Source organism: Eulemur rufifrons, chromosome 3 (assembly GCF_041146395.1).
Source record: "Eulemur rufifrons isolate Redbay chromosome 3, OSU_ERuf_1, whole genome shotgun sequence".
Lineage (NCBI taxonomy): Eukaryota > Metazoa > Chordata > Mammalia > Primates > Lemuridae > Eulemur > Eulemur rufifrons.
Window position 1 is genome coordinate 5,634,993 of NC_090985.1, and position 27,631 is coordinate 5,662,623.

Consider the following 27,631-nt stretch of genomic DNA (forward strand, 5'->3'; position numbering starts at 1 on the left):
TATTGACGGTGCGTAAGGGCCTTGTGGCTTTGCTTTCCATTTCCTTACTGTCTGCAGTCATGGCTTAGAAAGAGAGACGTTGGTGTTCCTAGAACCAAGGCTGAAGTGGAGGTGACGGCTCGTGGGCTCCCAGAGGAGGCTGGCCCTGGCTGACAGACTGTCCTGGGCTTGCTGCTGCTCTTCAGCTGGAGGACCCTTGCCCAGCTGACCTTTCTCAGGTACAGCACTACCCCCTGCTGGGGGAGGGGCACTCCCTGTGGCAAGATCTATTTTTAGGAGCTGGTGGGGACAGGAGAAAGGGGGACTGCACTTCTGGTAGGGGTTGATCCCTCTTACTCTCCAGAAGGGGTGGAGTGGGCAGTGGTAGACCCCTACTGCTTGTCTCCAGCCCCCTTGCCTCTCTCTTCAGCATGGCCCACCACCCTCGCTTGTGCCAGACCACCCGGGATGCCCGTGGCCGCCACTACCCTTGGTTTCTTCTGTCCTCGGCTGACACTCCGCAGGAAGCCTACTGCTGCCACCTGCAGGCTCCACGGGGCTCCCGCTGCGCCAGGCTGAATTTAAGGCCCTGTACCAAGTCAACCTGTCCGCTCTGCCGCCTCCGTCCATCCTCGGGTGAGAACTCCAGACTGGGACATTGACAGGGTTTTCCAGTATCTGGGGCTCTGTTCCTAAATTCTGGAGTGGGAGGCTTGTCGTTTACACACTAGTGGAGGACAGACAGGAAACAGAAAATCACGTAAATCATGATTGTAAACAATTACAGAGGAAAAGTTCAGGGGGCTGTGAAAGCGGGTAACAGGGAGCCATTGTGTACGTTGGGTGGGGGAGAGGGGATAAGGGGAGATGTCAAGATTGAAAAGATCTTGTACTCCGTCGATTACACACTTTATCATAGGGGCTTTTAATTCTGAATCCCTCCTTGGGTGGCTTCAGGGTACCTGTGAGCCCCTGAATTTGTATGCAAATGTGCGTGTATGCATGCCTGCATATATCTGGGGAGTGGGTCCCGAGCTTTCTCCGGACTCTCTGGGGCTCTGTACCCCGCAGACTGGAGCAGCCAGAGAGCGAATGGGGCCAGCATCCCGACACTCTCCCCTCTCCCACAGGGGCCCAGGCCCACTCCTAGCGCTGGGCCTCTACAGCCTGCTGCTCGTGGCCCTGATGAGCGCAGACCTCTGGCACTCAGCGATCGGGGCCGGAGCTGGGGCCCTCCGCCCCGCGCTCCGGCCTCGCCGGGAACAGACAAGGCGCGCCGGGGGCTTCTCTGCGCCTGCGCACTGGGGCCGAGCGCCCAGCTCCTGCTCGGGCGCGCGCTCTCCTTGGCCCCGCCCCTCTCTGACGTAGCCTCTGGCGCAAGACGGCGCGGGGCAGCCCTCGGGGAGCCCAGACCCGCCCCGCCCCAGAGATTGCGCCTGCGCGGGCACGGGACGTCTGCTCCGCGATGACTGTGAGTGGTCCCGGGTCCCCCGAGCCCCGGCCCGCCACCCCCGGGGTGCGTACCCATCCCCCCACGCCATCACACCTTCGCACCTGCCCTGGCCATTCCCCAGCCTCCTCCTCCCGCATTCTTGGTTCCCGACCCCGGCTCTCCTCTCGCCCTAGCTCCCCGCCTCTGCCCTGAGCCCACCCGACGTTCCCACCCTCGTTCTCTCCACAGGCCAGCTCCGTGGAGCAGCTGCGGAAGGAGGGCAACGAGCTGTTCAAATGTGGAGACTACGAGGGCGCCCTGACGGCCTACACCCAGGCCCTGGGTCTGGGCGCGACGCCCCAGGACCAAGCCATTCTCCACCGGAACCGGGCCGCCTGCCACCTCAAGCTGGTGAGGGAGCCAGCGGCTCTTCCCCTTGCCTGCCCGGGCCCGCTTGGCCCATCTCAGCTGCTGCTTGTCCCTGGCTGGGCATTCACTTTCCCAGGTCACCCCCACTTGTCAGATGTCTTTTGGGCCTCAGGGTGGAAGGTGGGGAACGGGTGACCATGGAGAACAAGAGTGCCCCTGCTGCTCGGTTAGTGCCCCGAAAGGGAGATGATCATGCTCTCAGACTCCTGTTCTTACTCTAACAGGAAGATTACAACAAAGCAGAAACCGAGGCATCCAAAGGTAGGGGAATGTGGGCCCTTGTGTGGAGCTGCGGGGCTTCTATGGTGGGCGAGGACTCTGGGACCACTGTACCATCACATTCTCCTCCTCTGGCCCTGGAAACACAGCTGCCTTCTGTCTTTCCCACTTCCTCGGGTATTTCCTTTTCTGCAGCTGCCCTCACCTTTTCTGAGGCTGAAGTACCGAGCCCCACATTCATCCCCCCACCTTCCTCTGGCCCTCGAGATCTTTCCCTTCTGCTCTTGCCTGGAGACGGTGGCCTCATGGGTGCTGACAGAGCTCCTGTTTGTGCTCAGCCATTGAAAATGACGGTGGGGATGTCAAAGCACTTTACCGGCGGAGCCAAGCCCTAGAGAAGCTGGGCCGCCTCGACCAGGCTGTCCTTGACCTGCAGAGATGTGTGAGTCTGGAGCCCAAGAACAAAGTTTTCCAGGAGGCCCTACGGAACATTGGGGGTCAGATTCAGGAGAAGGTATGTGAGTGACCGAGAGAGATGGAGGGATTGACTGGTGGTAAAGGGATCTGGGTCAAGGGTGTAGACACGTTTCTCCAGAGAGGAGATACTCATGGCAAATGAGCATATAGATTGATGCTCAGCCTTGTCTTTGGTTAGGGGAAAAAGAAACTAAAATGACATCATGGTACTGTTTTTTTGGTGGTCTGTTTGGCAAACATTTAAAAGTTGTACACTTTGTGAGGAAAGAGGCAGATACTTCAGAGGTGAGGTTGGGGGGACACGGGCCCTCTCACGACTGCTGGAGGGAGTATAAATTGGTACAGCTCCTTCAAGAGTACTTTAGCATATCTATTAAATTTTAGGGCGAGGCACGATGGCTCACGCCTGTAATCCTAGTGCTTCTGGAGGCTGAGGTGGAAGGATTGCTTGAGGCCAGGAGTTTGAGGTTGCTGTGAGCTATGATGAGGCCACTGCACTCCATCCTGGGTGACAGAGCGAGACCCTGTTTCAAAAAACATTTTTTTAAATGCGCATATCCTGTTATCCTGTATGTTTCCTTCTTGCTGTTTCCCCTAGAGAAACCTTGCCCATGTGCACAGGTAGGCATATATGTGTTTATTTCAGTCTTACTTGTAGTAAGGAAAACTTGGAACTTGCCTAAATGCCCAGCCATGGGGGAATGGCTAAATAAACTGAGTGATAGCCTTACTGCGGACTCTTATGTTGTAGTTACTGAGAATAGGTCGAGCCACATGTGTTGACATGAAAAGCTCTCTGACACATATTGAGTGGCAAAAGCAAAATATGCAAATAATATATATAGTATGATACTGTTCATGTTAAAATAATCCCCTACATAGCAAAACAATAGTGTGTTTTTTCCTGTGGATACACTTTGGTATATAAATACAAAGAAAATTATTTTAAAAGACAGCCAGCAAAACAATAATACTGTTACCCCTGGGGAAAGGAATGGGATTGAAGGGGCTTTTCAAAGAGACTGGTCATCTGTTAATATTTTCGTTAACAAAGAGATATCGTATAATACATACATTTTTAAATTAATTTAGGAGAGAAGACTCTAAAGACCATCATGAGCTGTAACCAAGCTTGCATTAACCAGATAATTAGATGTTAAAATGCTGATGCAGGCCAGACACCCGGGTGGCTCACGCCTGTAATCCTAGCACTGTGGGAGGCCGAGGCGGGTGAGACCTGAGCAAGAGCAAGACCCCGTCTTTACTAAAAATAGAAACAAATTATATGGACAACTAAATATATATATATATATATGTATATACATATATATATATATATATATACACATACATATATATATATATATAAAAAGTTAGCCGGGCATGGTGACGCATGCCTGTAGTCCCAGCTACTCGGGAGGCTGAGGCAGGAGGATTGCTTGAGCCCAGGAGTTTGAGGTTGCTGTGAGCTAGGCTGATGCCACAGCACTCTAGCCTGGGCAACAGAGTGAGACTCTGTCTCAAAAAAAAAAAAAAAAAAAATGCTGATACAGTAGAAGCAAATACTATGATGGCAACCACCTTACTGAAAGGTTGAAACCTGAGAAAGCAAATAATTTTTCTTGAGGTGCCAACTTCGTTTGATTGGTAGTGGTTGCCGAGAATCCTGTGTTGAGGAGGATTCAGAAGCAGATTGTCTGGACTTAGCAGGAGAACATGCCATGACTGATTAGTCATGTCTGCCATGGATGCAAGAGGGAACAGGGAAGTGGTATGCATGCTAGGCTTGTGTCACCATCTATGGTCAGGACCCTGGGGGATGGGAGAATAGGCCTAGGATGATCTTGGCCATTCAAATTATTTATACAAACTGTCAAGAAGAGAATTTTGGAGCTAAAGGGAGTGTTGGTAACTACCTCACAACCTGCCAGCTCCCTTGCGGGAGGTATAAATGCTGAGTTCAGTGCCATGGGTGGCACGTACATGCTGCCATGACACAGATGGCACCACTGGAATAGGTTGCCTCATGGCTAACAGGATGCCTCCCCTTCTGAAAGGCACTGCCTTCAGCATCATTGCTGTCCCTGCTGCCCAATCAGGAAGTAGCTCAGAGAGGAAAACAGATGCAGGAAGTTTAGGAGGAGCTGCCAGGTGAGTCTCTTCCTGCCCAGGGTAGCTTGGTGCTATCCCTGAGCCCAAGACCTCTTCACGGTGCCTCCTAGAGACAGGAGCCAGGTCCTACGAGGAGCCAGAGAAAACAAGTAGGGAATGTGATGTCTCTGGCTAAGAGAAGTGATTTTTTCCATGCTTTGATGGTTTGCCATAGGTGCGATACATGTCCTCGACGGATGCTAAAGTGGAACAGATGTTTCAGATACTCTTGGACCCAGAAGAGAAAGGCACTGAGAAAAAGCAAAAGGTATACGCCCTGGACTGAGCCAGTGGTGGCTGAACTCCCAGCAGAGCTGTCCATCCATCACACTCTCTCTGTTCACGTGTGTTGGCCCTGGAAGCCCCTGCTTCCCTGGTCTGCTGCATGTTACTCCTCCAGTTGTGCAGCTGGGCTCATGGGGCCTGGAGGGGAGCTCTGAGGGCTTGGGGTCTTAGTGTGAACCAAGGAAAGGGAACCAGTGTTCACATAGTGCCTTGTTGGCCAGACCCTGTGCCAGGAGCTGGGTGTACAGAGGTGACCAAGGCACTGTCCCTGCCCCTCAGGATCTGCTGGGGAATTGTTTATTCTAACTATCAATGCTGAGAGCAGGCTCTTCCCTCTACTTACAGAAGAGGAAGCTGAAGTTCAGAGAGATTAAATTTTTGGCTGGGGTCACAGGCCCAGAGCTTGGGGCCTCTGCCTATGCTGTGTGCAATGTCAACATTATAATGCACTTCCTTTGACACAGGCTTCTCAGAATCTGGTGGTGCTGGCCCGAGAAGATGCTGGGGCTGAGAAGATCTTCCGGAGCAATGGGGTTCAGCTCTTGCAACGCCTGCTGGACACGGGAGAGACTGACCTCATGCTGGCGGCTCTGCGCACGCTGGTCGGCATTTGCTCTGAGCACCAGTCACGGGTAGGTGGGATGGAGAGCCTAGTTATTGCCTCAGTCTGTCTGTCCATCCATCCATTTATCTTTCCATCCATTCACCCTTCCATCCACCCTCTACCTCTCATCTTTTTTTTTTTTTTTTTTTTTTTGAGACAGAGTCTCACTCTTTTGCCCAGGCTAGAGTGAGTGCCGTGGCATCAGCCTAGCTCACAGCAACCTCAGACTCCTGAGCTCAAGGGATCCTTCTGTCTCAGCCTCCCGAGTAGCTGGGACTACAGGCATGCGCCACCATGCCCGGCTAATTTTTTCTATATATATATTTAGCTGTCCGTATAATTTCTTTCTATTTTTAGTAGAGATGGGGTCTCGCTCTTGCTCAGGCTGGTCTCGAACTCCTGAGCTCAAACGATCCGCCCACCTCGGCCTCCCAGAGTGCTAGGATTACAGGCGTGAGCTACCGCGCCCGGCCTACCTCTCATCTTATTTCAAAAAGAACTTAAGGCACAGGAGACATGTAACAAGAGAGGAAAAATAAAGATAGCACAAAAAAGACCAATGTGAATTAGGATGAAGTAGGGCCAGGAAGAGCAAAAACAGCCCTCAAGCACCCTGATCACTTGCTTTGGGTGGTTTCCTGCAGCCAGCTCACACAGCGACACCCAGTCACTAATTTTTTCAGTGTCCGTATGGTACAAGCAAACTTGTTACCCAGAAAAGGGCATTTGTCCTTGCTCTAAAGATCACACTGGCATTTCCTCTGGAGGGTGGTCCTCACAGTGAGTGATGTGGTCAGTGATGTCATGACATCTTAACCATCAAGACAGTGACCTGATACATAGGGCTTGACCCTGACATGATTCTCAGCATGGACTGTGGTGGCCCAGTGCAGACAGTTCAGCAAGAACAGTCCTGTTCCTGGGCCGGTGTGGTGAAGGCCACACGCCCAGCTCTTAGCTGGCTTGCTCTAGGGGACAGGGGCTTGACACTGATTGCTTTTAAAGGAGCCTACAACTCCTAGAACAGGGGTGGAACTGTGAAATATTCAATGAAATCTCTTTAGGCCAAGCTTGGGCTATATTTTTGGGCCTCCCAGGGCTAAGAATAGTAAAACCCTATGAATTGTCAACTCCTTCAGCCATCCCAGTGTGAACTAGGATAGACCTAAGTGGTCGTTCTGGGGTTCTCCAACTTAGAAATGGGGTGGAAAGGTCTTGCAGGCCCATTCCATGCATGTCCACATCTCCAGGGTGTGGCCAGAACTTGAGGGTTTGGACTGAGGAGGAGCTAGGCTACTAGGTCTGGTGGTCAGGTAGCTTTGTCTGGGTTTGTGTTTCTCCTTCTCAGGGAGACACAAGCTAAAGCAGCTGTATCCTGTGTCTTCTCTGGAGCCAAGGAGAGGTGGTGGGACACTGCTCTGGAATGTCTTCTTTAGGAAGCCTTTCCAACAGAATTATCCTGGTGTTACCCAGGGTCACACCCTCAGACACGTCTGCTTTGTTTTCACCTGGAGCTGGTCCTTCCACCCAAATGTTTTCTCACCTTCTGGCCACACTCTGTAACTCGTAGTTAGGGATCTCTGTGGCTGCTCTTCGCCAACTGGAGGCTCTGTCCACTTCTCTCCCACCCCAGACAGTGGCAACCCTCAGCGTACTGGGAACTCGGCGAGTGGTCTCCATCCTGGGCATGGAAAACCAGGCCGTGTCTCTAGCTGCCTGCCACCTGCTGCAGGTTATGTTTGATGCCCTCAAGGAAGGCATCAAGAAAGGCTTCCGAGGCAAAGAAGGCGCCATCATTGTGGGTGAGTGGTCTTTTGGATGTTGCTGTCGTGGAGGGGATGGGGCTGAACCTGCCAGGCCAGTTCTTTTGGGACCACACTTGCAGCTGCAGGTTATTCAGGAATATGGCTTGGTGACAGTATTTTACTCTAGATTCTCAGCAGCTGAGGTACTTGGAAGGCTGGAGCTCAGTGCAGAACCCAGAATGTAGGTTCCTGCTTCCCTGTGTCTCCCTGGCTCATTGGGGAAGTTCAAGGGTCAAACAAGGCTGGGCCACCATGGAGCCCACTAATGTCTTCTTGTTGCCAGATCCTGCCCGGGAGCTGAAGGTCCTCATCGGTAACCTCTTAGAGCTACTGACTGAGGTGGGGGTCTCCGGCCAAGGCCGCGACAATGCCCTGACCCTTCTGATTAAAGTGGTACCTCGGAAGTCCCCTAAGGACCCCAACAACAGCCTCACCCTCTGGGTCATTGATCAAGGTAGGTGACATAGTTTATAAAAACTTGCTTGGGTGGCTGAGGCCTGCTTGTCCTTAGGAATGATAAGAAAAGTAGCAGCTGTATCCAGCCATGTGTCTGTGTTGATGTGCGTCCTGTGGCCTGCACGGTACCCTTAGGGAGCTCCAAGTTAGACCCCTCGGTCGTGTGTGTGTGTGTGTGTGTGTGTGTGCGCAAATGTATGCCCACTGAGCAGTCGGTAGTCAGGTTGACAGGGAGGCTGGACTAGCTTTCTGTATCTGAAGGTTTTTTTAGTGAGCATGTATTACTTCTATACTCAGAGAAAAAAATAATTAAAGGTTAATATATCAATTTACATTTCTCTTTTCCCCTAAAAGATAAAGAAGAAAAACTTTGCAAAGGCCCTGCATGGGCACATCTTTTGTTACCACAGCGATCCTATGAGGTGTGGGTGTTACTTTTCCCTTAGTTTTACCATGGAACCTCAAAGCCCCAGAGCATTCAGCCCCATGGGCAGGGCTGGCATGCAGGCCTCCCTGATGAGGTCCTTCCCTGGCACCACAGCTGCCTCCCATAGGTCGATGAGCCACGAGGTCTCTGAGCTGCCCTTGACGCACGCAGTTGTCTGACTGTCTTGTCTCAGGGAGATGGTCCTGCTTTTCTGTGCATCTCCCAGGAAGCTGCTTTCCTTCACCTGCCGGGTTGGAACTGGTATTCTACTATCTAAATGGGGTGTCTTTGCAGGTCTGAAAAAGATCCTGGAGGTGGGGGGCTCTGTGCAAGACCCTCCCGGGGAGCTCGCGGTGACAGCGAACAGCCGCATGAGTGCCTCCATTCTCCTCAGCAAGCTCTTCGATGATCTGAAATGTGACGCCGAGAGGGAGAATTTCCACCGCCTCTGTGAAAACTACATCAAGTAAGGGAGTCTGTCCCATCTCCCATTGCCAAGGGTTCCAACAAAAAACTGTCTCCTCGAGGAGGGACAAAAATGAAAGGCTTTCGGCAGGGAGAGCACCTTGGGGAGGACTAACGGACTAGACAAAGGGGTCCTGAGGCCCATTTCTTCTTCCACAGTGACTTCACCAGGGAGGTCCTTTTTCAAATCAATTTTCCAATAAGGCAACAAATGTCATCCAGCATGTACTGTGTTTACTGAGCACTCAGTACATATCTGTTCCGACACAGGAGTGTGAAACGTGACAGTCCTTACCCCGCAGGAGCTTACAGCTGTGGGGGCGAAGACTGATGATAAATTATGAAAAAGCAGAACAATTTCAAATCTTAATAAGTACAGGCAAGGAAATAAATGGTGGTGTGAGGGAGAGTAACCTATGTTAGATGGTATGTCATCAGGGAAGTCTCGAATGAAAGCATCGATAAAATCGGTGACGATTGTCCAGGTGGAAATGTCCTTGTCTTCGCACTGGCAGCTTTTCTTGCTCTTTCTGCCCAAGTAGTGCAGGCACCTGGCTGGTGGAGGGGAAAGGACGGAAGGAGAGTCCCTTTATACTGGCCTTGGCGTGACAGTTGTCACCCTGTGTCTCTCAGGAGCTGGTTTGAGGGCCACGGGCTGGCCGGGAAGCTACGGGCCATCCAGACGGTGTCCTGCCTCCTGCAGGGCCCATGTGATGCCGGCAACCGGGCCTTGGAGCTGAGTGGGGTCATGGAGAGCGTGATTGCTCTGTGTGCCTCTGAGCAGGAGGAGGAGCAGCTCGTGGCCGTGGAGGCTCTGATCCATGCAGCCGGCAAGGCCAAGCGGGCCTCATTCATCACCGCCAACGGTGTCTCACTGCTGAAGGACCTGTACAAGCGCAGCGAGAAGGACAGCATCCGCATCCGGGCACTGGTGGTGAGAGGCAGGCCCGGGTGGTAGGCAGGCAGCCAGGCAGTGTCTCGGGGGCGGCCCTAGCACACTCCAGGGGAAAATAAAGGATGTTCCCGGCCTTGTTGAGGCAAGAGGCATGGGCCTGGTTCCTCCTACCACAGGGCTTATGGTCAAGTCAGAGAGATGAACCAGGTACAGAGAGGACACCTGGGAATGCAGGGTGGCACATGCTGTCCCTCTGCTGGTCAGAAGGGTCGTGTGGAAAGACTGGGCCTGCAGGGGTCATGCAGCATCCCCAGGAGCTGGTGGTCTGGGGACTGTCCGGCAGACACTGGTTGTCCTCCTTGGGGCACTCAGTCCTGGATTTTTCCATCCTATAGAATTTTGGCCTTGGCGGAAGCACCTGTCTTCTCCCCACACCTGGCTTAGCTCCACCTGCAAAGAGCTTTTTTGTAGGCCATGGAAAGGAACAGAGCAATTCTCAGTGTAGATGGGGAGTGGTTGGGGCCCAGGACAGAACAGTGCGCCAGTGTGTCAGTCTCTGTAGATGCTGTGTCATGTGGCCCCCCGATGGCTCATTTTGCTGCCAAATGCTCTAGGTACTAGCCTTGTGGGGTAGGGTGCTGATCTGTGCGCGTGGCCTCCAGAGAGCTATGACAATGCCAGGGAAGGAATCCAAGCCAGCTGTGGAGGAGCCCAGCCCCTGCCTCCTTCCCCAGAGGCCAGGCAACTGGTCTTACCCTCTTCCTCCAGGGACTCTGTAAGCTCGGCTCAGCTGGAGGGACTGACTTTAGCATGAAGCAGTTTGCCGAAGGCTCCACTCTCAAACTGGCCAAGCAATGTCGAAAGTGAGTTGTTTGGCATTGCTGTGACTTCCCCCCGCTGTTGGACATGTCTCAAGACAGGAGGGTCTGGGTGGAGCATGGGGCCTCCTTCCTGCCCTGCTCGCTGGCTCAGGCAGGGACTACTCTCCCCCAGGCAGCCCTCCCTGGGTCCCGGCACATGAGCTGCTTCTCAGTGCTGAGGGGATGCCCAAGCCCTAATTTTTCCCTCTTGGCATTGATGTGTCCCATCCCAATCCCCAGTTCTGACGGTTGTCCACTACCCTGCATGTCCCCAGGTGGCTGTGCAATGACCAGATTGACGCAGGTACTCGGCGCTGGGCAGTGGAGGGCCTGGCTTACCTCACCTTTGATGCCGATGTGAAGGAAGAGTTTGTGGAGGATGAGTCTGCTCTGAAGGCTCTGTTCCAGCTCAGCAGGGTAGGTTGTGGGTTCTGCCATCAACCTGGGGACTCTGTTAGGATTAGTGCTTACCAGGGAGGCAGGGCTGGTAGCCTGAGGGTTTGCCCTGTGTGGTATGGGCATGCTCGCCTGCACCAGCAGTGTTAGGAAGGTCTCCTTAAAGGATTTGGGGAGGTCAAGTTTGTAAGCTCCCAAAGTCCAGGGCCTGGGAAAGGTTCCTGAATTCATCCTGGTGCCCAAGTGGTCCAGCTGAGGGTAGAACTGGGGGCCTAGGCCTGGGCAGCACTTCTCCAAGTGCTGCTCTGCCCCCGGGATAGCCAAATGAATGCCCCTCTGTTTCTGGCAGTCTGAGGAGAGGTCAGTGCTCTTTGCAGTGGCTTCGGCACTAGTGAACTGCACCAACAGCTATGACTACGAGGAGCCCGATCCCAAGATGGTGGAGCTGGCCAAGTATGCCAAGCAGCATGTGCCCGAGCAGCACCCTAAGGTGAGGGGGCTGCTGGAAGGGGCTGAGGGTTTCCCCATCATTGGGACCAGTTAACCTGGGGCATCCGCAGCAGAAGAGCCTTCCATTTAAGCTGGTTTCTTTCCCTTTGTTCTGGCTGTTTGTTTCCCTGTTCATCAATGTCTGCTGTGAGAAGGGGCCCCCTGTCTAGTCAGCCAAGGCCCCTCTACTAAGCTGCCTCCTTCCCCAGGACAAACCAAGTTTCGTGCGGGCTCGGGTGAAGAAGCTGCTGGCAGCAGGTGTGGTGTCGGCCATGACGTGCATGGTGAAAACCGAGAGCCCCGTGCTGACTAATTCCTGCAGAGAGCTGCTCTCCAGGTGAGGCTGCCTCGGCACGGAGCCAGGCTTTTCCCAACTCCTGAGCCTCCGGGCTATGGATGTGACTCCAGAGGGAGCAGTTCCTGGTGCTGTGGGCCTCTGGGAGCAAGGGGGGGGCCACCTGCTTGGCTGCCTTCCTTTGCGGAGCGCAGGAGCGGAGTGTCTGCCTGCCAGAGCCCTAGACCCCACCCGCCCACCACCACCTTCTCCACAGGGTCTTCCTGGCTTTGGTGGAAGAGGTAGAGGACCGAGGCACTGTGGTTGCTCAGGGAGGGGGCAAGGTAAGCCGGTTTGCAGACTCCTTCCTGACGGCTGAGCCATCAGCCTATAAAACATGACTCAGTAGCTGCCACGCCAGAGACTGGTGTTAGGTGTGGGATGGAAAAACATCAATGACCAGGGAAATGTCTTCCACTGACTGGGTGGTGCGGAAGTAGGCAGGCTCCCCGGAGTCCCTCGGCACTTCCCTTGTCTCATTTGCCTCCGTGGCCCTAGCACCCAGCACAGGCCACGTGTAGCCTTTAATAGGTGTTGCAGGAAGTGTTTGCGTAGCTTAAGGAGAGACCTCGAAGAAGTGAAGAGGGCCTGTGCCAGGGAGTCAAATCCTGGAGAGAAGGAGAAGGGTGAGGCCTTGGGATCTGCACTCCCAGGCACATCCTGGACACTGATGGGCTTGTTCCTACAGTCTCTGATCCCACTGGCCCTGGAAGGCACCGACGTGGGGCAGACGAAGGCAGCCCAGGCTCTCGCCAAGCTCACCATCACCTCCAACCCAGAGATGACCTTTCCTGGCGAGCGGGTGTGTGTCTTCCTGCCCCAGCCCTGGCCTCTCCTTCACCTCCTCACTGGGCCTTGGTGGCCTCTGGCCTGGGCTGTAGCTCTTCCTTGGGACCAACAGGAAGTGGCAGCTTTGCTGAGCCCTGGGGTAGGGAGAGCAGCCTTTGACAGCAGCTCTCTCAGGGTGGACTCCTTCCTGCGGGTTGGTGGGGTTGGTGGGGGCTGCAGCAAGTAGCCCTAACAGGTGGGTGCATGATCACAGATCTATGAGGTGGTCCGGCCCCTTGTCTCCCTGTTGCACCTCAACTGCTCAGGCCTGCAGAACTTCGAGGCACTCATGGCTCTAACGAACCTGGCGGGAATCAGCGAGAGGCTCCGGTAAGGTCCCTTGGGATGGGGGACCTGGATCAGGCATCAGGATTTGGAATATCCCCAGTAGAGCACTTTAAAGTTTGAAAAACACTCATTGGCTTATTTTAGCCTCTCGGTGACTCCTCTGCATCATACAGATGAGGAGATAGGCCAAGGACTCAGTCTGCCTGGGTTCAAATCCTGAGTTTCCTAATTACGAATGTGTAACCTCAGGCAAGTTATTTAACTGTGCTGCCTCAGTTTCTCCCCCTGTGAAATGGGATGATTGTAGCACCTACTTCATGGAATGGTGGCAAGAATTAAATGAGAAAATATAAGTAAAAGTTCTTAGTACATAGGTGCCTCGTCCCTAGCATTGTGCCAAATCAAGGTGTATTAGCTGTTATTACTAATCGTGACCTTGAGCACTTTACTCACCACACCTGCACCCTCACCATAGGGTCATGGTGAGGATTACATAAGATAAACCTGGTCAGGGTAAGTACTCAAGTGTAGGTGTTAGCATCACTATTACTACCGCCCTGGTCTCCTACTTCCTTGTTTCAAGCATTTTCCACAATCCTGTGCTATTTCCTAGGCCTGGTTAGAAGGCTAGAAAGCACCGCAGTTCACACCTGGTGCACGGCAGGGTGGATGCAGAAGCTCTGAGCATGCTGCCCCTTCCACCCCTGGCCCTGCAGGCAGAAGATCCTGAAGGAGAAGGCTGTGCCCATGATCGAGGGCTACATGTTTGAGGAGCACGAGATGATCCGCCGGGCAGCCACGGAGTGCATGTGCAACTTGGCCATGAGCAAGGAGGTGAGGGTTGGTCCAGGTGTTCATGACAGGCATGAATGCAGGGGTTCCTGGGCCCTGGCTGGGCTTTGCACCCTGCTGACTCGGTCTACTCCCCCCACCTGGCTACAGGTGCAAGACCTCTTTGAAGCCCAGGGCAATGACCGGCTGAAGCTGCTGGTGCTGTACAGCGGAGAGGATGATGAGCTGCTACGGCGGGCAGCTGCGGGGGGCCTGGCCATGCTCACCTCCATGCGGCCCTCACTCTGTAGCCGCATCCCCCAAGTGGTCAGTGCCTCTTCTTGGTGGGGGAGGAGGGGTGGACCAGGAACTCCCAGCATGATGGCAGCGGGTGGGGGTGGGGGAAGTCCTAGGATGTGTGGGTGTGTTCCTTGCCAAGGTTGAGCCTGTTGCTTGGGGGGTCACACCTGCCTTATTTCCTGCAGACGACTCACTGGCTAGAGATCCTGCAGGCCCTACTTCTGAGCCCCAGCCAGGAGTTGCAGCACCGGGGTGCTGTGGTGGTACTAAACATGGTGGAGGCCTCAAGGGAGATTGCCAGCACCCTGATGGAAAGCGAGGTGCTGGAGATCCTGTCAGTGCTGGCTAAGGGCCAGGAGAGCCCTGTCACAAGGGCTGCTGCAGCCTGCCTGGGGAAAGCCGTGGAATATGGGCTTATCCAGCCCAACCAGGATGGAGAGTGAGGGGCTGCCCCTGGGCTCATGCACACGCTATCTGCTGCAGCGCAGAGAGCCAAAACAGGAGCAGCTATGGCTGGCGGGGGCTGGTGTACGAACACTTGCCTCTCCTCCCTAGCTGCCGTTCGACGTCCTCTGTTCAGCAGCTACATTCAGTCACACAGCTCTGCTCAGCCAGCACTGCCTCCAGCATCACTCAGAGGGGTCCTTTTTCTGTTCTGCTACAGACAACCGGGAATGGGGAAGGTGCGTCCTAGCTCAGGCTGTGCATTCTGGGGCATCGGGAAGGGCACGTCAGCAGCAGCAGCAGCTGCTGTGAGCATCACCTGAGCTTGCTAGCAGGCCTGCCCCTGCCCCTCCAATAAAAGCGTGTGGAACTCAGATGTGTGCCCTGTCCTTGGGCAGGGAGGGCTGCTGTGGGTGGGAGTATCTGGAGCAGGAGCTGGGCATAGTGTGCGTAGCAGAGCTTTTCAGCAGCGGCAGAGCCACCTCTATGGAAGGCGGCCAGGGGACTCCCCGCACAGGGCCCAGATGAATTGCTGCTTAATCCTGTTGCAGGGACAAGGGATAAGCCTGGGAAGCTAATCAATAAAAAACTATCCAGTTCTGTGGAAATAAATGGTTGTAGGGTATAGACTTCTATATGTTGGACCCTCAATACTTTTGTCTTTATATTGTGAGCTGTCCGTGACCTCCACTCAGCGCTTGGGATTTGGGGTCGGTGCGCCGCCCTGGCATTCGCTTCCTTCTCAGGAAAAAGCAGGGCCTCGTGTGGCCCGGCCTGGTTGAGGGCGGGCTCGGGAGCCTGTTTCCGCTCTGAGGGCTGAGCTCAGCTCAACGCTCATTGGCTCAACAGAGGTAAGTGACGGGTCCCGAGCCAATCAGTGCAAGGAAAGAGCTTCCTGTTTGGCCTTCAGACCTGCGCGTGTGCAGTGTTGAGCTGCTGCCGCTGGCCCAGACTGGATGGCGGGGTGCGCGCGTCTCGGGGGTCACTCCTCGCCAACCCTTCAGCTCAGGTCTTCATGAGTGTCCCCTCAGTGGTTCTAATCCGAGCTCTGCGGCCCCGCGGGTGCCTGCAGCGGCAGGACCATCTGGTCCAACCTTTGCCTTGGTCCCACGTGCACTGGCGGTTTCGGGCCATTTCACGGACCTGGCCGCAGCGGCCCAGCGGAAGCCTGGAGACCGGTCCGATGGAGCTTGGACCAGAGAGGCAGCCGCGGCCAGGTGAGCGCGGCCCTGCGGCCGCCACGCCCCGCACCGTGACGTCACCGCCCTCGCCGGCGATTGGCCCCGGGGAGGCTGCTGCAGCCAGTGGCCGTCTTGCCCGGCGCGCGGCCCTTCAAACCTGGTCTCCCTGGCGGTCTCCTTTGGGCGCTCGACCTGTTCCGGAGGCGGCCACTCTGCGACCTGCCTGAGGGGGCAGGGGGCACAGGGTCAAGATCAAGGTCAGAGGCCCCGTTGGGTTGGGAGTGGACACGGAAGGGATTAGGAGGCCAGGAGCTGGGGTTGCAGGAGAGACCCAAGCTCTGACTTCAGAGGCTTGAAAATTTCTGTGAAATTCTGGCCAAGCCGAACGCACGTGCAGTGCGGGGAAAGTGGTGGTGTAGGAACCGCCAGATGGTGCGCCCGTCTCCCCACGTAAGCGTCAGATCCTTGGGAGCAGGCGGCTGTCCTTGCTGGCCCAGAGTAAGAGCTCGCAATAAATGCTTGTGGGACGAATAAATGTCTAGATAAGGTCCAGTTGAAATTGTGTCTATATAGATGCTTGAAAACCAAAAGGATGTCCAGTGGTCATTTTTGGGGGTCAATTCTAAGTACTGGATTTGATAGGCTAGTACTGTGTGCCTATTAGGTATGTGCCCTCACCGAACCCTTTATTTGCATTTATTACAAACAATTGTGTGCGGTAGGTTCAAAAGCCCGCCTCACCCCTTTGTAAAACTGAAGAAATGGAATTGGACTCAGCTTGGCTAGGGACACAGGCACCGCTAGCTGCAGAGGCGAACGAGCAGGACGCTGCCTCCCAGTGCTCTCCTGCTGGCCACTGTCTGGTGGGAAGACACTGATTGTGGAGTCGGTGGCTCTTGAGAGCGGCGCCCTGCCCCTCTCTGTCTGACTTTGTAAGGGTTACTTTCTCTGGGAAATCGCTGTGAAACGGGGCAATTGTGGCTGCCAAGTTTACATAGGATAAAGTGCCTGATGCTGGGAAGGTGGAGCTGGAGGAGCCCTCAGATCCGAGTCCAACGCCAGACAGGCCACTTAAATCCCTCGTGCCCACTTCGTGGCACACTGAGCTTGAGCGAAAAGGGAGGACAGGGAAGGTGCCCTACTCCAGATGGTTCAGCACCTTCATAACCCTGGTAGGACTTTAGCCAAGGCACCTGCTCAGAGAACGTTTGTGGACTGGACATCGTCTGCCTCCGTGTTAGGAGGATGGGATTTCCCCCATTTTACAGATAAGGCAGTTGCAGCCCTTGGAAGGCCAGAGCCTTCCAGTGTCCCTCCAGGGGTTATCTGCGAGGATCTCCCCGAGTTCTAGCCCTAACCCTTGGTCCCGCTGCCCACCCCAGCCAGGCGGCGGCCAACGGAGAGCACCCTCGGGACATGGCCGAGGAGCAGCCGGGGGCCTGGTTCGGCTTCGGCTTCTGCGGCTTTGGGCAGGCGCTGGGCTCCGGACGCGGGCGCCGGCGCCAAGTGCACAGCCCCGAGCCGCTGGGCGCGGGCGTGGACATCTGCCGCGTGAGCGCGAGCTGGAGCTACACAGCCTTCCTGACCCGTGAGCGCCCCCCGCCCGCCTCCCGCCGTTCTGCTCACCCAGGGTAGGGCGCCCATTCTAGCTCCCAGTCCCATACCCTGGGCTGGGCCCCCATTCCTGCCCCTTCCCAGGAACACCCCTCACCCTCCATTCTGGCCACCGTGGCCCTTGTCTAGAGACCCGTCCCGATTCTAGTCCGCCGTCCTCGCCGCGTGTCCCATCCCCTCCCCAGCCGGCTCTTTCCGCCCCCGCAGGTGGAGGCCACGTGGAGCTGTCGGGCTCTGCTAGCGGCGCAGCGGGCGACTGCCGGGACGCGTGGGCCTCGGAGGGGCTCCTCGTGGTGCTGCGCGCCGGGCCGGGGTCCGGGGCCTTACTGCAGGCCTGGGCGCCCGGCTCGGCCCTCCATGGGGAGCCCCTGTGGGCCCAGGACGTGGTGTCAGAGGCCGAGGGGGAAGACGAAGCGGGCTGTGAGGCCCAGGCCGGGACGCTGCCCCTGCTGCCGGGCGCCCTCACCTACGTGAGCCCGCGGCCGCCCTTCTACCGGACTCTGGCCCCGGAGCTGCGAGCGCGCCGGCTGGAGCTGGGCGCCGAGCACGCCTTGCTGCTGGGCGGGGCCGGCCAGGTGTTCTCCTGGGGCGGGGGCAGGTGAGTTGGGGGCGGTGGCCAGGTGAGCGCCCGCGGAGCCAGGGCCACCAGCTGACTAAGGCCTCCCTTGCTCAGACATGGACAGCTGGGCCACGGGACCCTGGAGGCAGAGCTGGAGCCAAGGATGTTGGAGGCCTTACAGGGCCTACCCATGGCTGAGGTGGCCGCTGGTGGCTGGCATTCTGTGTGTGTGAGTGGTGAGTGACCTAGTGCTTCTCCAGACAAGCTCATGGTCTTGTCCAAACTTTCTTCCTCCTCTTCCAGTTTTGGTGGGTAGCCTAGCCAGGCCTCCTTCCCTACTCATCCCATGTCATTGGAGCCGGTCGTGACTCCTAAATGCCTCTCAAATTCGGCCCCTTGTGCCTCCACTATCACCCACTCACACCTGGACGGTTCCAGTTGTTTCCTGGGACTGTTCTCACTGCCCCTCCTGTCCATCTGCCACCCACCAGGGCTGTCTTTCTAAACTGCTCCCCAAGGGAGCATGAAGGGGCGGGGGCAGCTGAGCCAAGGACAACGGAGAAAGGCTGCAGTTGCCCAGGTGGCCATGATGTGTGCACAGAGCAGACACAGGGAGGCCACAGGGGGGTGGGGGGCTGACAGTAGGGTGTGTGACCCTGTGGTGGTGCCACAGCTGGTGACCTAGGGCCAGAATGGGGAGTTTCACTGTGGATGTTGAGTCTACCACCCTGGCAGGTGCCCAGGGGCAGCTGCTTCCTGGGCTGGTAGAGCCCGGGCAGGAGGGCAGGTGGGCGCGGCTGGGGATGATCTTTGTGTCCAGGGCTCTCAGTCTGGCTGCTACCTAGAGCAGCAGGGGGCTTAAACCACTACCAGTGCCTTCCCTCGCTCCCTACACTCTCATGTAATGGGCCTGGGCTGGCAGCCAGGCTGGAGCAACAGCCCTAAAACTAACAGTTCACCGACAACAGTAGCTGATCTTATAAAGTGCTAAATCTGTCCTGGCGTTTTATGTATTTCTCACCTTCCTTGTGGGAGGCAAGGAAGGTGGGAGCTTCAGTAAGAGGCCTTCAACAGGACCAGTGGTGGGCGGGGTTGAAAAGGGGCACAGGCTGGCTCAGTGGTTTTTTAATTTTTTTGTAATTTTTAAATTTTTTAAATTTTGCACCCTGGCTCAGTGGTTTTCAAAGGGACACCAATGGGGTACTTCCAGGGGTACATTTCTGAAATGCGGTGGGGTGCGGATTTAACGACAAAAGGAAAGAGTGAAAACAGAAGGGTGACCTGAAGACACCGAGGGGGAAGAGAACCTAAGACGAGGAAGCCACAGGGCCTGAGGGCAGCACTCTGCCCAGGCAGGCTGGCTGCAGTTGTCCCCAGCAGCCTGTGGGAGGGTGGGGGAGGGTGCACGGATGGAGGTATTTCACAGTCTGTTAACGTGTCCGCTTAATCTCTTTCAGAGACTGGAGATATTTACGTCTGGGGCTGGAATGAATCAGGACAGCTGGCCCTGCCCACCAGGAGTTTGGCAGAGGACAGGAAGACAGCCACAGGGGAAGGTGCGTCAACTGTACTTCCTCAGCCTTCTCCCCAGGATGTGGCTGTCATTCCTGACTCCTGGCTGTATGCTGGCCTGAGAGCTACGGTGCTCAAAAGGAGTACGTGACATCTTGTCACCCCAGGATTCTGAGCTCCTTATAGGAGGGAGCATTGGAAAGGCTGATGCCAGTCTTGGCACCACACACCCCACAAGCCTGTCAGCTCCCAACACCTCTGTAGCACGCAGGGCTTGGGAGCGTGAGCTTTGACCCTAGAGGACGGCACGCTGCCTAGCGCCGTTGCAGTAGCAAGTGAATGTGTGGGTGAGGGTCGGCTCCATGCCCGGCCCGTCAGTGTTAGCCACCGCTGTTACAGTCGTTGTCACGGCCACAGGACTGAAGGAAGATGGTGCTGAAGTGAGGAGAGCAGCCGGGGGTGAGGAGGGAGCCCCTGCCCCCTTCATAGCCATCCAGCCCTTCCCGGCTCTGCTGGATCTGCCCCGGGGCTCAGATGCCGTCCAGGCCAGCTGCGGGTCCCGGCACACAGCTGTGGTGACACGTGAGTGGGGCCGGTGGGCTGGTTCAGGATGGAGCAGAAAGGCACTCCGCCCCTCCAGCTGCGGCCACAGAGGAGGGTGCGATCAACTTAGAAGCTGTGTTTTGAGGCTTCTGTGCCATACACCGAGCAGCCGCCTCACTTGGTGAGCGAGCCCCACCCCCACGTGGCCCACCAGGAGCTCCCAGCCCGTCAGGCCCAGAAGATTCTTCCTTCTGGAGGGCAGCTGATGCTCTCCACCCTCTGCACACAGGCACAGCCTCGTCCTCTGACGGCAGGGCCTGCCCGGTCCAGCGCTCAGACTCCTGGACTCGGTAGCTGTGAGGCACGGGCCAAACCGTTGACATACAGATAAACTTCTTTTTCAGTGTGGGTCCTTTGCCACCCCAAATGTGCTTAGACAGTTGTTAGAATATGTTGTTCTATGCCAAGCAAATCTCGTGGGGATTATACGGGTGGTGCCAAGCCAGGGTAGCTAAGGCCTTGCCGAAGAGTGGTAGCGACAGCTAATACTGTCCTCTGCTTTCAGGAACGGGGGAGCTCTACACCTGGGGCTGGGGTAAGTAAAAGGATTGTTTTTGTGACCCTTAAACCAAGGGGAGGAAAGACCAGAGAGTGCAGGGCAGGTGACAAAGCCACGAAGACTAATGGAAGCAGGCGCCTCCGCAGGTCACTGGGACTGAGCAGCCACGGGCTCCCTCCCTGGGGTCGGAGAGATGTAGGCACAGGCAGGAGAAGGTCCAAGACCAAATGGGAGAGACGTCGGGAGAGGATGTCTGAAAGGAGTGCTTAGACGGCATTTACCAGCTGCTGTTACTCTGGTGCTGGGCAGAGGAAAACATAAAATGGAAATCTCTGCTTTGAATGTCTTAGCTCAGGTAGCAGGGAGGCCTGGAAGAGCATCTTGCCTGGAGTGGCTGGTCGCTACTGGCCCCTTGGGGACCCGCAGGTTTGCCTAGCCCTGGAAGCCTTATGGCTCTGGGTCCCCTCGAGCCACAGAGCAGACACCAGTAGGGGGTGGGCAGGCATAGCGCCAGCACTTCACTTAACCGGCCGAGTTACTTCCTGGAGGGACCGGGCAGCAAGGGGCTTGTTTCACTCTAGGTAAATACGGACAGCTTGGCCACAAGGACGCTGCCAGCTTGGACCGGCCCTGCCTCGTGGAGTACTTTGTAGATAAACAACTCCAAGTAAAGGCTGTCACCTGTGGGCCCTGGAACACCTACGTGTATGCTGTAGAGAAAGGGAAACGCTAACTTGCTTGTACGTGTACATAAAACACCTGCCAACTCCCACGCAGGCCAAGGAAAGCCACCGCCAGCTCCGCTCCCATCACAGTCCTCTCCCTTCACCTTAGAGCAAGGTCCTTAACTGGTCTGCACTTCGGAAACGCCTGGAGACATCGAAAACTCTGATGCCCAGGGCCGGCATCTCAGACGATGAAATCGGCCCCTCTGGGTGCCGGGCCTAGATACCAGTGGATGTTAACGCCCCACCTCGCCTCAGGCGGTTTCCATGTGCAGCCAAGACCGGGAACCATGCGAGGTGGTGTTTTCGTTCAGAACTTGAGTGCCTCTGTGTGCGCCTCACACAGCGTAGTCTAGCCTGTCTGCTTTTGAATGTTAGGTAAATGGAATCACTGTGTGTTCTTTTGCGTCATCTTTTCACTCAACATTGTATGATCTGTTGCGTCCTGGTGTTCGTGCACTTTTACGCTGTAGGGTGTTCCACTGCATGGTATACCTCAAGCTACGTATTCTTTTGTTGATAGTTATTTTTATTGTTTCTAATTTTTGGTCATTACACATAACACTTTCATGAGCAAGTTGTGCACAAGTTCTGCAGACATTCAGAGTTGAATTGGTAAGTCAAGAGATGCCTTTAACTTCGCTAGGTAACTGTTATTCCTACTGGCAGTGCGGGGTTGAACGTGGCTCAAGCATCAGGTGGACGTGTTAGGTAGATAGTTAGGTTCTCCGGCTCTTCTCGGGGCACGGGTGCCCTGCTTGGGTGCTGTCTCAAGCAATTGCTCCACCTGGGAAGAAGGGGAAGAGCAGGCTCTCGGTTTTGCTGTTGCCCCACCCTTAATCCTATCCCGAGCAACTGCTACACCTGGGGAAGGAGGGAGTGCTCTACCAGTCTGGGAATGCCCCAGCCCAGGCAGGATAGGATTTAGAAAGTGACCTGGAGTAACCAAGGGTCATTATGACATCAGCTTGAATCTGCATTGTGGTTCACCCCCCAGGTGGGCTTTCAGAGAGGGAGCCCGTGTATATGTATATGCAGATGGAATTTTCAGGACACCTGAAATCATTTGGTAACGTCCCACGCCTCCCCAGAGCCCGCCCCCAGACTGGGCTAATAAAACCATCGAGAGCCCGGAGAGCCTGGGTCGGTCGGTGAGTCGTTTTCTTGCTCTCCGCTTGCGAAGACGGACCCGTTTTGTTCTACAATAAAGAGCTGCGTGAGTGAAACTGCTTCCTGCCTGGGGTTACTCCGTCGTACTGGCCCCGCTGGTGATTTTTCTGGACTTGACGCTTTGGTGTGTCTGGTCCTTCACCTGCCAAGAGCACACCAAGAACCGAGGGCGAACTCCCACCCTGACGTTCTCAGTGCCGGGACTCGGGCTGCTCTGTTCAGGTAAGCCAGCTCGCCTGGATAACCCTGTCTAGGAGGTGCCTTCCTTATGGCCGGCCACCCACTCGCAGGTGACACCACTTCTACAAATGACCAGGTTGTTAGACCAACAGATACTGTTCTTGTGCTCAAAAGAAAAAAAACCTAGAGGCTTTTAGGTTTGAGGGGCCGTGCACAACCTCTCTTCCTGCGAATCGGAGAGGGGACGCCCAGACCGGTACCTCAGCCACACGGCCCAGGTCGTTACCTGGGGACGCCCAGCTCTAATAGACCCCAGCTGGCAAGGTTTCCTCCCCCCGCCCTTTTGTCCCCCTCCTTACCTTCTAGATAGGTGCACCAGGATCAAAAATCCCTTCTAACACCCCTTGGGGCACATTCTTTCAAATTGGGACGAGTTTAATCCAGATACTCTGAAGATAAAATGTCCGATCTCCTGCGGGACCGCCTGGCCACAGTGCAAGCTGGATAGCGGAGAACAGTGGCCGCCACACGGGACTCTACATCACCCCACTGTCTTACAATTGCACCTTTTTTGCAAAAACAAAGGAAAATGGGCTGAAATCTTGTATGTACAGGCTTTCCTCCTCGGTGGTGCAAGGGATGTTTGCAGTTAAGTAAGACGATGGTGTTGGGAGACCCTCCTCAGGTTCCCACCTGTTCCCAGCTGCCCCCGTACTCGGGGAGGCCTGGGGGGCCCATAGAGGGTGAGGTGGTGCTGTCTCTACGGCTCCTATCCTTGGTGGAAGCAGTGGGGGAGTGTGGACCAGCCCTGGTCCCCAAGCCCTTTAGTCCAGTAAAGTTAAAACAAATAAAACAGGATCTGGGGAGCTGCACTGATCGCCAGGGTAAATACGAAGGAACATTCCGGCATTTGTGTCTAGCCTGTGGCTTGGCTTGGAAAGGTGTCCGTGTTATTCTAGCCGGACTTTAACTGGGAAATCCGGAGTCTTAACAGAGACACGAAAGTTTGCCACCGGATTACACCTTTCTGATCCTAGACATCCAGTGGGTGAAATGGTGTCCGTGACTGACCCAGGCTGGAGTACTAGTTCCTCAGAAGAGAGGTGGGGGAGAGAACACTTTTTAGTATGTGTCCACGTTGGCGGTTAGGCCACCAGACAAAAGGCGGTCGGTTATTCCAAGGCCTCTGCCGTATCCCAGGGGCCCAGGGGAAAGCCACAGCCTTCCTGGCCCGGCTCCGGGAGGCGACAGAGAAGCACACCGCTCTAGGTCTGAAGTCCTATGAGGGATGGATGATAAGAAAAGTTCTTGACCCAAGCAGCACCAGATATCAGGAGAAAGCTCTAGAAGCTTGCCCAGGACCCTGCCACCTCCCTGGATGACATGGTGGCTGCCGCTAATTCTGTTTTCTATAACAAAACTTTTTTTTAAATTGAGACAGAGTCTCACTCTGTTGCCCTGAGTAGAGTGCCGTGGCGTCAGCCTAGCTCACAGCAACCTCCAACTCCTGGGCTCAAGCGATCCTCCTGCCTCAGCCCCCTGAGTAGCTGGGACTACAGGTGTGCACCACAACACCCAGCTAATTTTTCTACTTTTAGTAGAGATGGGGTCTCACTCAGGCTGTTCTCGAACTCCTGACCTCAAGCAATCCTCCTGCCTTGGCCTCCCAAAGTGCTAGGATTATAGGTGTGAGCCACCATGACTAGTCTATAAGTGTTTGTTTTTGGGGGTGGGGGTCAAACCACTTTATTGAGAGGAATTGGGGACAGGGAACAAAAAAGTGTGTAGGACAATGAGATCCAACGTCTTTGGCCCAACCAGGACCTCCTAGACTTTGCAGGCACGGAAAAGTTCTTAATGTAGTCAATTTTATCAATATTTTTCTTTATGGTTAATTTATGTTTGTGTGTATATCTGATTTAGGAATTTTTTTTCCAACCTTAGGGCCTTTAAGTTACTCTTATTTTTTTTCTATCTTTTTTATTACGGTAAAATATACTGAACATTTACCATTTTAACAATTTTTATGTAGTTCAGTGACATATACGTTCCCACTGTTGTGCAATTGTCATCACTGTGTGTCTCTAGAACTTTTTCATGATTCCATATGGAAACTCTGTACCCATTAGACACTGAACTTGCCATTCCCCACCCCTCCAGCCCCTGGTGATACCGTTCTACCTTCCGTCGCTCTGAATTGGACTGCTCTGTGCACCTCATGTAGGTGGAACCCTATAGTACCTGTCTTTTCATTACTGGCTTATTTCACTTAGCATAGTGTCATCGAGTTTCACTATGACGCAGCGCGCATCGGGATCGCCTTCCTCTTAAAGGCCGAATGATATTCCACTGTATGTAGGTGCCACACTGTTTACCCATCCACCGACGGACGTGTGGGCTGTTCACGCCTTTCAGCTGTTGTGAATAATGCTGCTGGGAACCGTGGGTGTATAGATATCTTTTTGATTCCCTGCTTTGAGTTCTTCTGGGCATATACCCGGAGTGGCACTGCCCAATCCTGAGGAAATTCTATTTTTAAAGTTTGAGGAGCTGCCATACTGTTTTCTACAGACTGTATCTTACCTTCCCAGCAGCAGTGCACAAGGGTTCCTGTTTCTTCACATCCATGGCAACACTTGTTCTGTTTTTTGATAACAGCCATCCTAGGGAGGTGAAGTGGTACTTCTTGTGGTTTTAATTTGCATTTCCCTAATGAATAGTGAGTGCTGTTGAGCATGTTTTCATGTGCTTTTTGGTCATTTGTATATCATCTTTGGAGAAGTGTCTATTAAAGTCCTTTGCCCATTTTTTTCACATTTGTGTTTTTATTCAGGATAAGTGGTATTTCTTACCTAACAAGCTTAAATCTTAGCTTTAATTTATAAAAAGATGGCAGACTAAATTCCTGATGCCATATTGTGAACTCAACAGAGGATAACTAACATACACTACAAAAAACAAACTTCAACTATTCCTACCCTAATCTTGAAAAATCATTTAAGATTAAAAGAAAAAACAAAAGACTCCCCCCCACCCCCAACAAAGTATATAGGAATAGTTTCCTAGGCCGGGCGCGGTGGCTCACGCCTGTAATCCTAGCACTCTGGGAGGCCGAGGTGGAAGGATCACTTGAGGTCAGGAGTGTGAGACCGCGTCTCTACTAAAAATAGAAAAAACTAGCAGGGCGTGATGATGCATGCCTGTAGTCCCAGCTACTCGGGAGGCTGAGGCAGGAGGGTCGCGCTTGAGCCCAGGAGTTTGAGGTTGCTGTGAGCTAGGCTGCCGCCACGGACGGCACTCTAGTCCATGCGACAGAGTGAGACTCTGTCTTTAACAGTGCTGCTTTCAGAGTCACTGAACCGAAACACTGCAGAATAATTCAAACTGGATCTTTTACATTTAAATCTGACCTTCTTACTGAAAATCAAAGTCCTAAACTAATGTGAAAAAAAGATGTTAAGAAAAATTCTCAAACTGAAAAAAATAAAAGCTCTCAATTTTTTAAGTCTTTGACTTTTTTTGTTGTTGTTGAGACAGTCTCACCTGGGTTCCAGCCATCCTCCCTGCCTCAGCCTCCCGAGTAGCTGAGACTATAGGCGTGCACCACCACGCCTGGCTAATTTTTTTCTATTTTTAGTTGTTGCCTGGCTAATTTCTTTCTATTTTCAGTAGAGACGGGGTCTCACTCTTGCTCAGGCTGGTCTTGAATTCCTGAGCTCAAGCGATCCTCCCGCCTCAGCTCCCAGAGTGCTGGGATTACAGGCATGAGCCAAAGTGTCCTGCCAATCTTTGACATTTGAAAAGTGCAAACTGAGAACACAGCTCGCTAAATAGGATTATGCTCAATTTATAGTCTTTTCAATGTGGTGAGTTTCCTGACATCAGACACAAGGTGCAGATTTTGTTTATATAGTACCCCCTGCGAAAGAAAAACAGTCTACTTTCCACAGTGCTAGACATACTACTGCCCAGTAATTCATAGGATGTTAGGGCTTGAATGAATCTTAGATATGATTTGGACTCAGATGGTCAACTCTTTTTTTTTCCCCACCCATTTCAAAATGAAGTATTTTGTAGAACTCCAATATTTAAAACAGATCATAATTTGTTCCATAGAGTATAGCTGTGGTTTTATGTGATATTATAACTTTGCACCAAAATGGTCTAGGGGAGAACAAAAATGAGCAGTTTGTTCCCAAAGAACGAGCCGAAGCTCTGCTCCTGCTCTCTTGGTGAGGACAAGGGCGTGGCAAGAGCGTTTTCCTGTCGACGAGGACAGCCGTGCCGGTTGAGACGGTAATGTTAACCACAGGCTGAGCTCAGGCGTGGAGAGTGTGTGTGAAGGGCCCTGCCCTGGGCAACACTAGCACTGCCCCGATGTCACGGTGGCACCAACAAGTCACATAGAAAAGGAAAAAGGGTGCTCCCCACAGCTGTTCCCTAGGAGACAGGTCTTGCCTGAAATGTGCACAGAGCCCCTTTGCCCCCTCTGTCCTTGGCTGAGGGCAATGGGTAGATATGAAATTATTTGTCACATGCACAAAACACATTTATATGCACCACATCACTTCTGGTGTATTAAACCCCGTTAAAAACACGGAGCAAGCCAGAGCGCTGCGAGAGCCAGGGAGTTCAAAGCTGCACAGGTCCATGTTACCAGGGGAGCCCCGGGACGAGCCCCAAGTGGGAACACGATGCCTCTTGCTGCCTGTGGGCTCGGCACTGCTCGGGCTGATGCTCCTGAATCTGGTGACTGGGAAAGTCTGACACCATCGTTGACTCTTCGGCACCCGCATGATGCCAAGCCAAAAGAAAAGCTTATTTCAATGGCTTCTTTGGACCAAGATGTTCTTTCATACTTAAAATCTGGATTAAAGGATAATCCCATCAAATCGATGGAAACAATGAATGGATGATCTTGAAGTCTAATTTCTTTGTAAGTGATCGAGTTAATATCCCATTTGGTAGCAGGGCAGTGGTTTTATTTTCATCAGTATTTGTAGCATATGTTAGCGTGCAAACCCTGTCATCGTGGCAGTGTATCACCATGAGATGCCAGTAGTACAATTTGTGACCAAAGTTGGATTTCTTGCGGACCGGCAAGTGGCCAGGAGCCTCTCACGGGTTGGCCTGGATGTGCCGGGCCCCCTTAAGCTGGGTGGCCTGCCCTCTTCTCACCACCCCTTCCCTGCACGCCCCTCCTCGCTTCCCCTTCTCTCCGCCCCCTGCCTTTGACCGTTTTTGAAATGAGTTG

General features: G+C 54.1%; 2 protein-coding genes across 5 annotated transcripts; both read left to right on the forward strand.

The window, feature by feature from the left end:
• The first annotated feature begins 1,391 nt into the window (after window positions 1–1,391).
• UNC45A (unc-45 myosin chaperone A) lies at window positions 1,392–14,707 on the forward strand. 3 transcript variants are annotated; one of them, XM_069466599.1, is made up of 20 exons: window positions 1,392–1,450; window positions 1,661–1,822; window positions 2,065–2,101; window positions 2,398–2,573; window positions 4,863–4,955; window positions 5,437–5,604; window positions 7,210–7,378; window positions 7,665–7,835; window positions 8,559–8,730; window positions 9,363–9,663; window positions 10,393–10,487; window positions 10,760–10,901; window positions 11,230–11,370; window positions 11,579–11,706; window positions 11,921–11,987; window positions 12,392–12,505; window positions 12,746–12,861; window positions 13,536–13,653; window positions 13,762–13,917; window positions 14,076–14,707. In XM_069466599.1, the coding sequence occupies exons 1-20, from the start codon at window positions 1,445–1,447 to the stop codon at window positions 14,331–14,333; spliced, it is 2,790 nt and encodes a 929-aa protein (XP_069322700.1). In that variant the 5' UTR covers window positions 1,392–1,444; the 3' UTR covers window positions 14,334–14,707. The 3 variants fall into 3 exon arrangements, with proteins under 3 accessions (XP_069322700.1, XP_069322699.1, XP_069322701.1); XM_069466598.1 differs by having other exon boundaries at window positions 1,405–1,495; XM_069466600.1 differs by lacking the exons at window positions 1,392–1,450; window positions 1,661–1,822; window positions 2,065–2,101; window positions 2,398–2,573 and adding an exon at window positions 4,633–4,687 and having other exon boundaries at window positions 14,076–14,698.
• Window positions 14,708–16,901: 2,194 nt separating this feature from the next.
• On the forward strand, window positions 16,902–21,144 carry RCCD1 (RCC1 domain containing 1). 2 transcript variants are annotated; one of them, XM_069465703.1, is made up of 7 exons: window positions 16,902–17,103; window positions 17,337–17,727; window positions 17,803–17,924; window positions 19,146–19,244; window positions 19,600–19,782; window positions 20,309–20,338; window positions 20,884–21,144. In XM_069465703.1, exons 1-7 carry the CDS (start codon window positions 16,932–16,934, stop codon window positions 21,033–21,035), a joined length of 1,149 nt encoding a protein of 382 aa, XP_069321804.1. In that variant the 5' UTR covers window positions 16,902–16,931; the 3' UTR covers window positions 21,036–21,144. The 2 variants fall into 2 exon arrangements, with proteins under 2 accessions (XP_069321804.1, XP_069321805.1); XM_069465704.1 differs by having other exon boundaries at window positions 19,618–19,782.
• Window positions 21,145–27,631: the final 6,487 nt, after the last annotated feature.

Excerpts from the sequence above, each read along its gene's own strand:
- UNC45A (XM_069466598.1), top strand. The coding sequence starts at position 1,445 with ATGACTGTGAGTGGTCCCGGGTCCCCCGAGCCCCGGCCCGCCACCCCC. Across the intron at positions 4,956-5,436 it reads GCACTGAGAAAAAGCAAAAG|GCTTCTCAGAATCTGGTGGT; the intron begins GTATACGCCCTG and ends CCTTTGACACAG. Across the intron at positions 7,379-7,664 it reads AGAAGGCGCCATCATTGTGG|ATCCTGCCCGGGAGCTGAAG; the intron begins GTGAGTGGTCTT and ends TCTTGTTGCCAG.
- RCCD1 (XM_069465703.1), top strand. The coding sequence starts at position 16,932 with ATGGCCGAGGAGCAGCCGGGGGCCTGGTTCGGCTTCGGCTTCTGCGGC. Across the intron at positions 17,104-17,336 it reads CTACACAGCCTTCCTGACCC|GTGGAGGCCACGTGGAGCTG; the intron begins GTGAGCGCCCCC and ends CCGCCCCCGCAG. Across the intron at positions 19,783-20,308 it reads GCACACAGCTGTGGTGACAC|GAACGGGGGAGCTCTACACC; the intron begins GTGAGTGGGGCC and ends CTCTGCTTTCAG.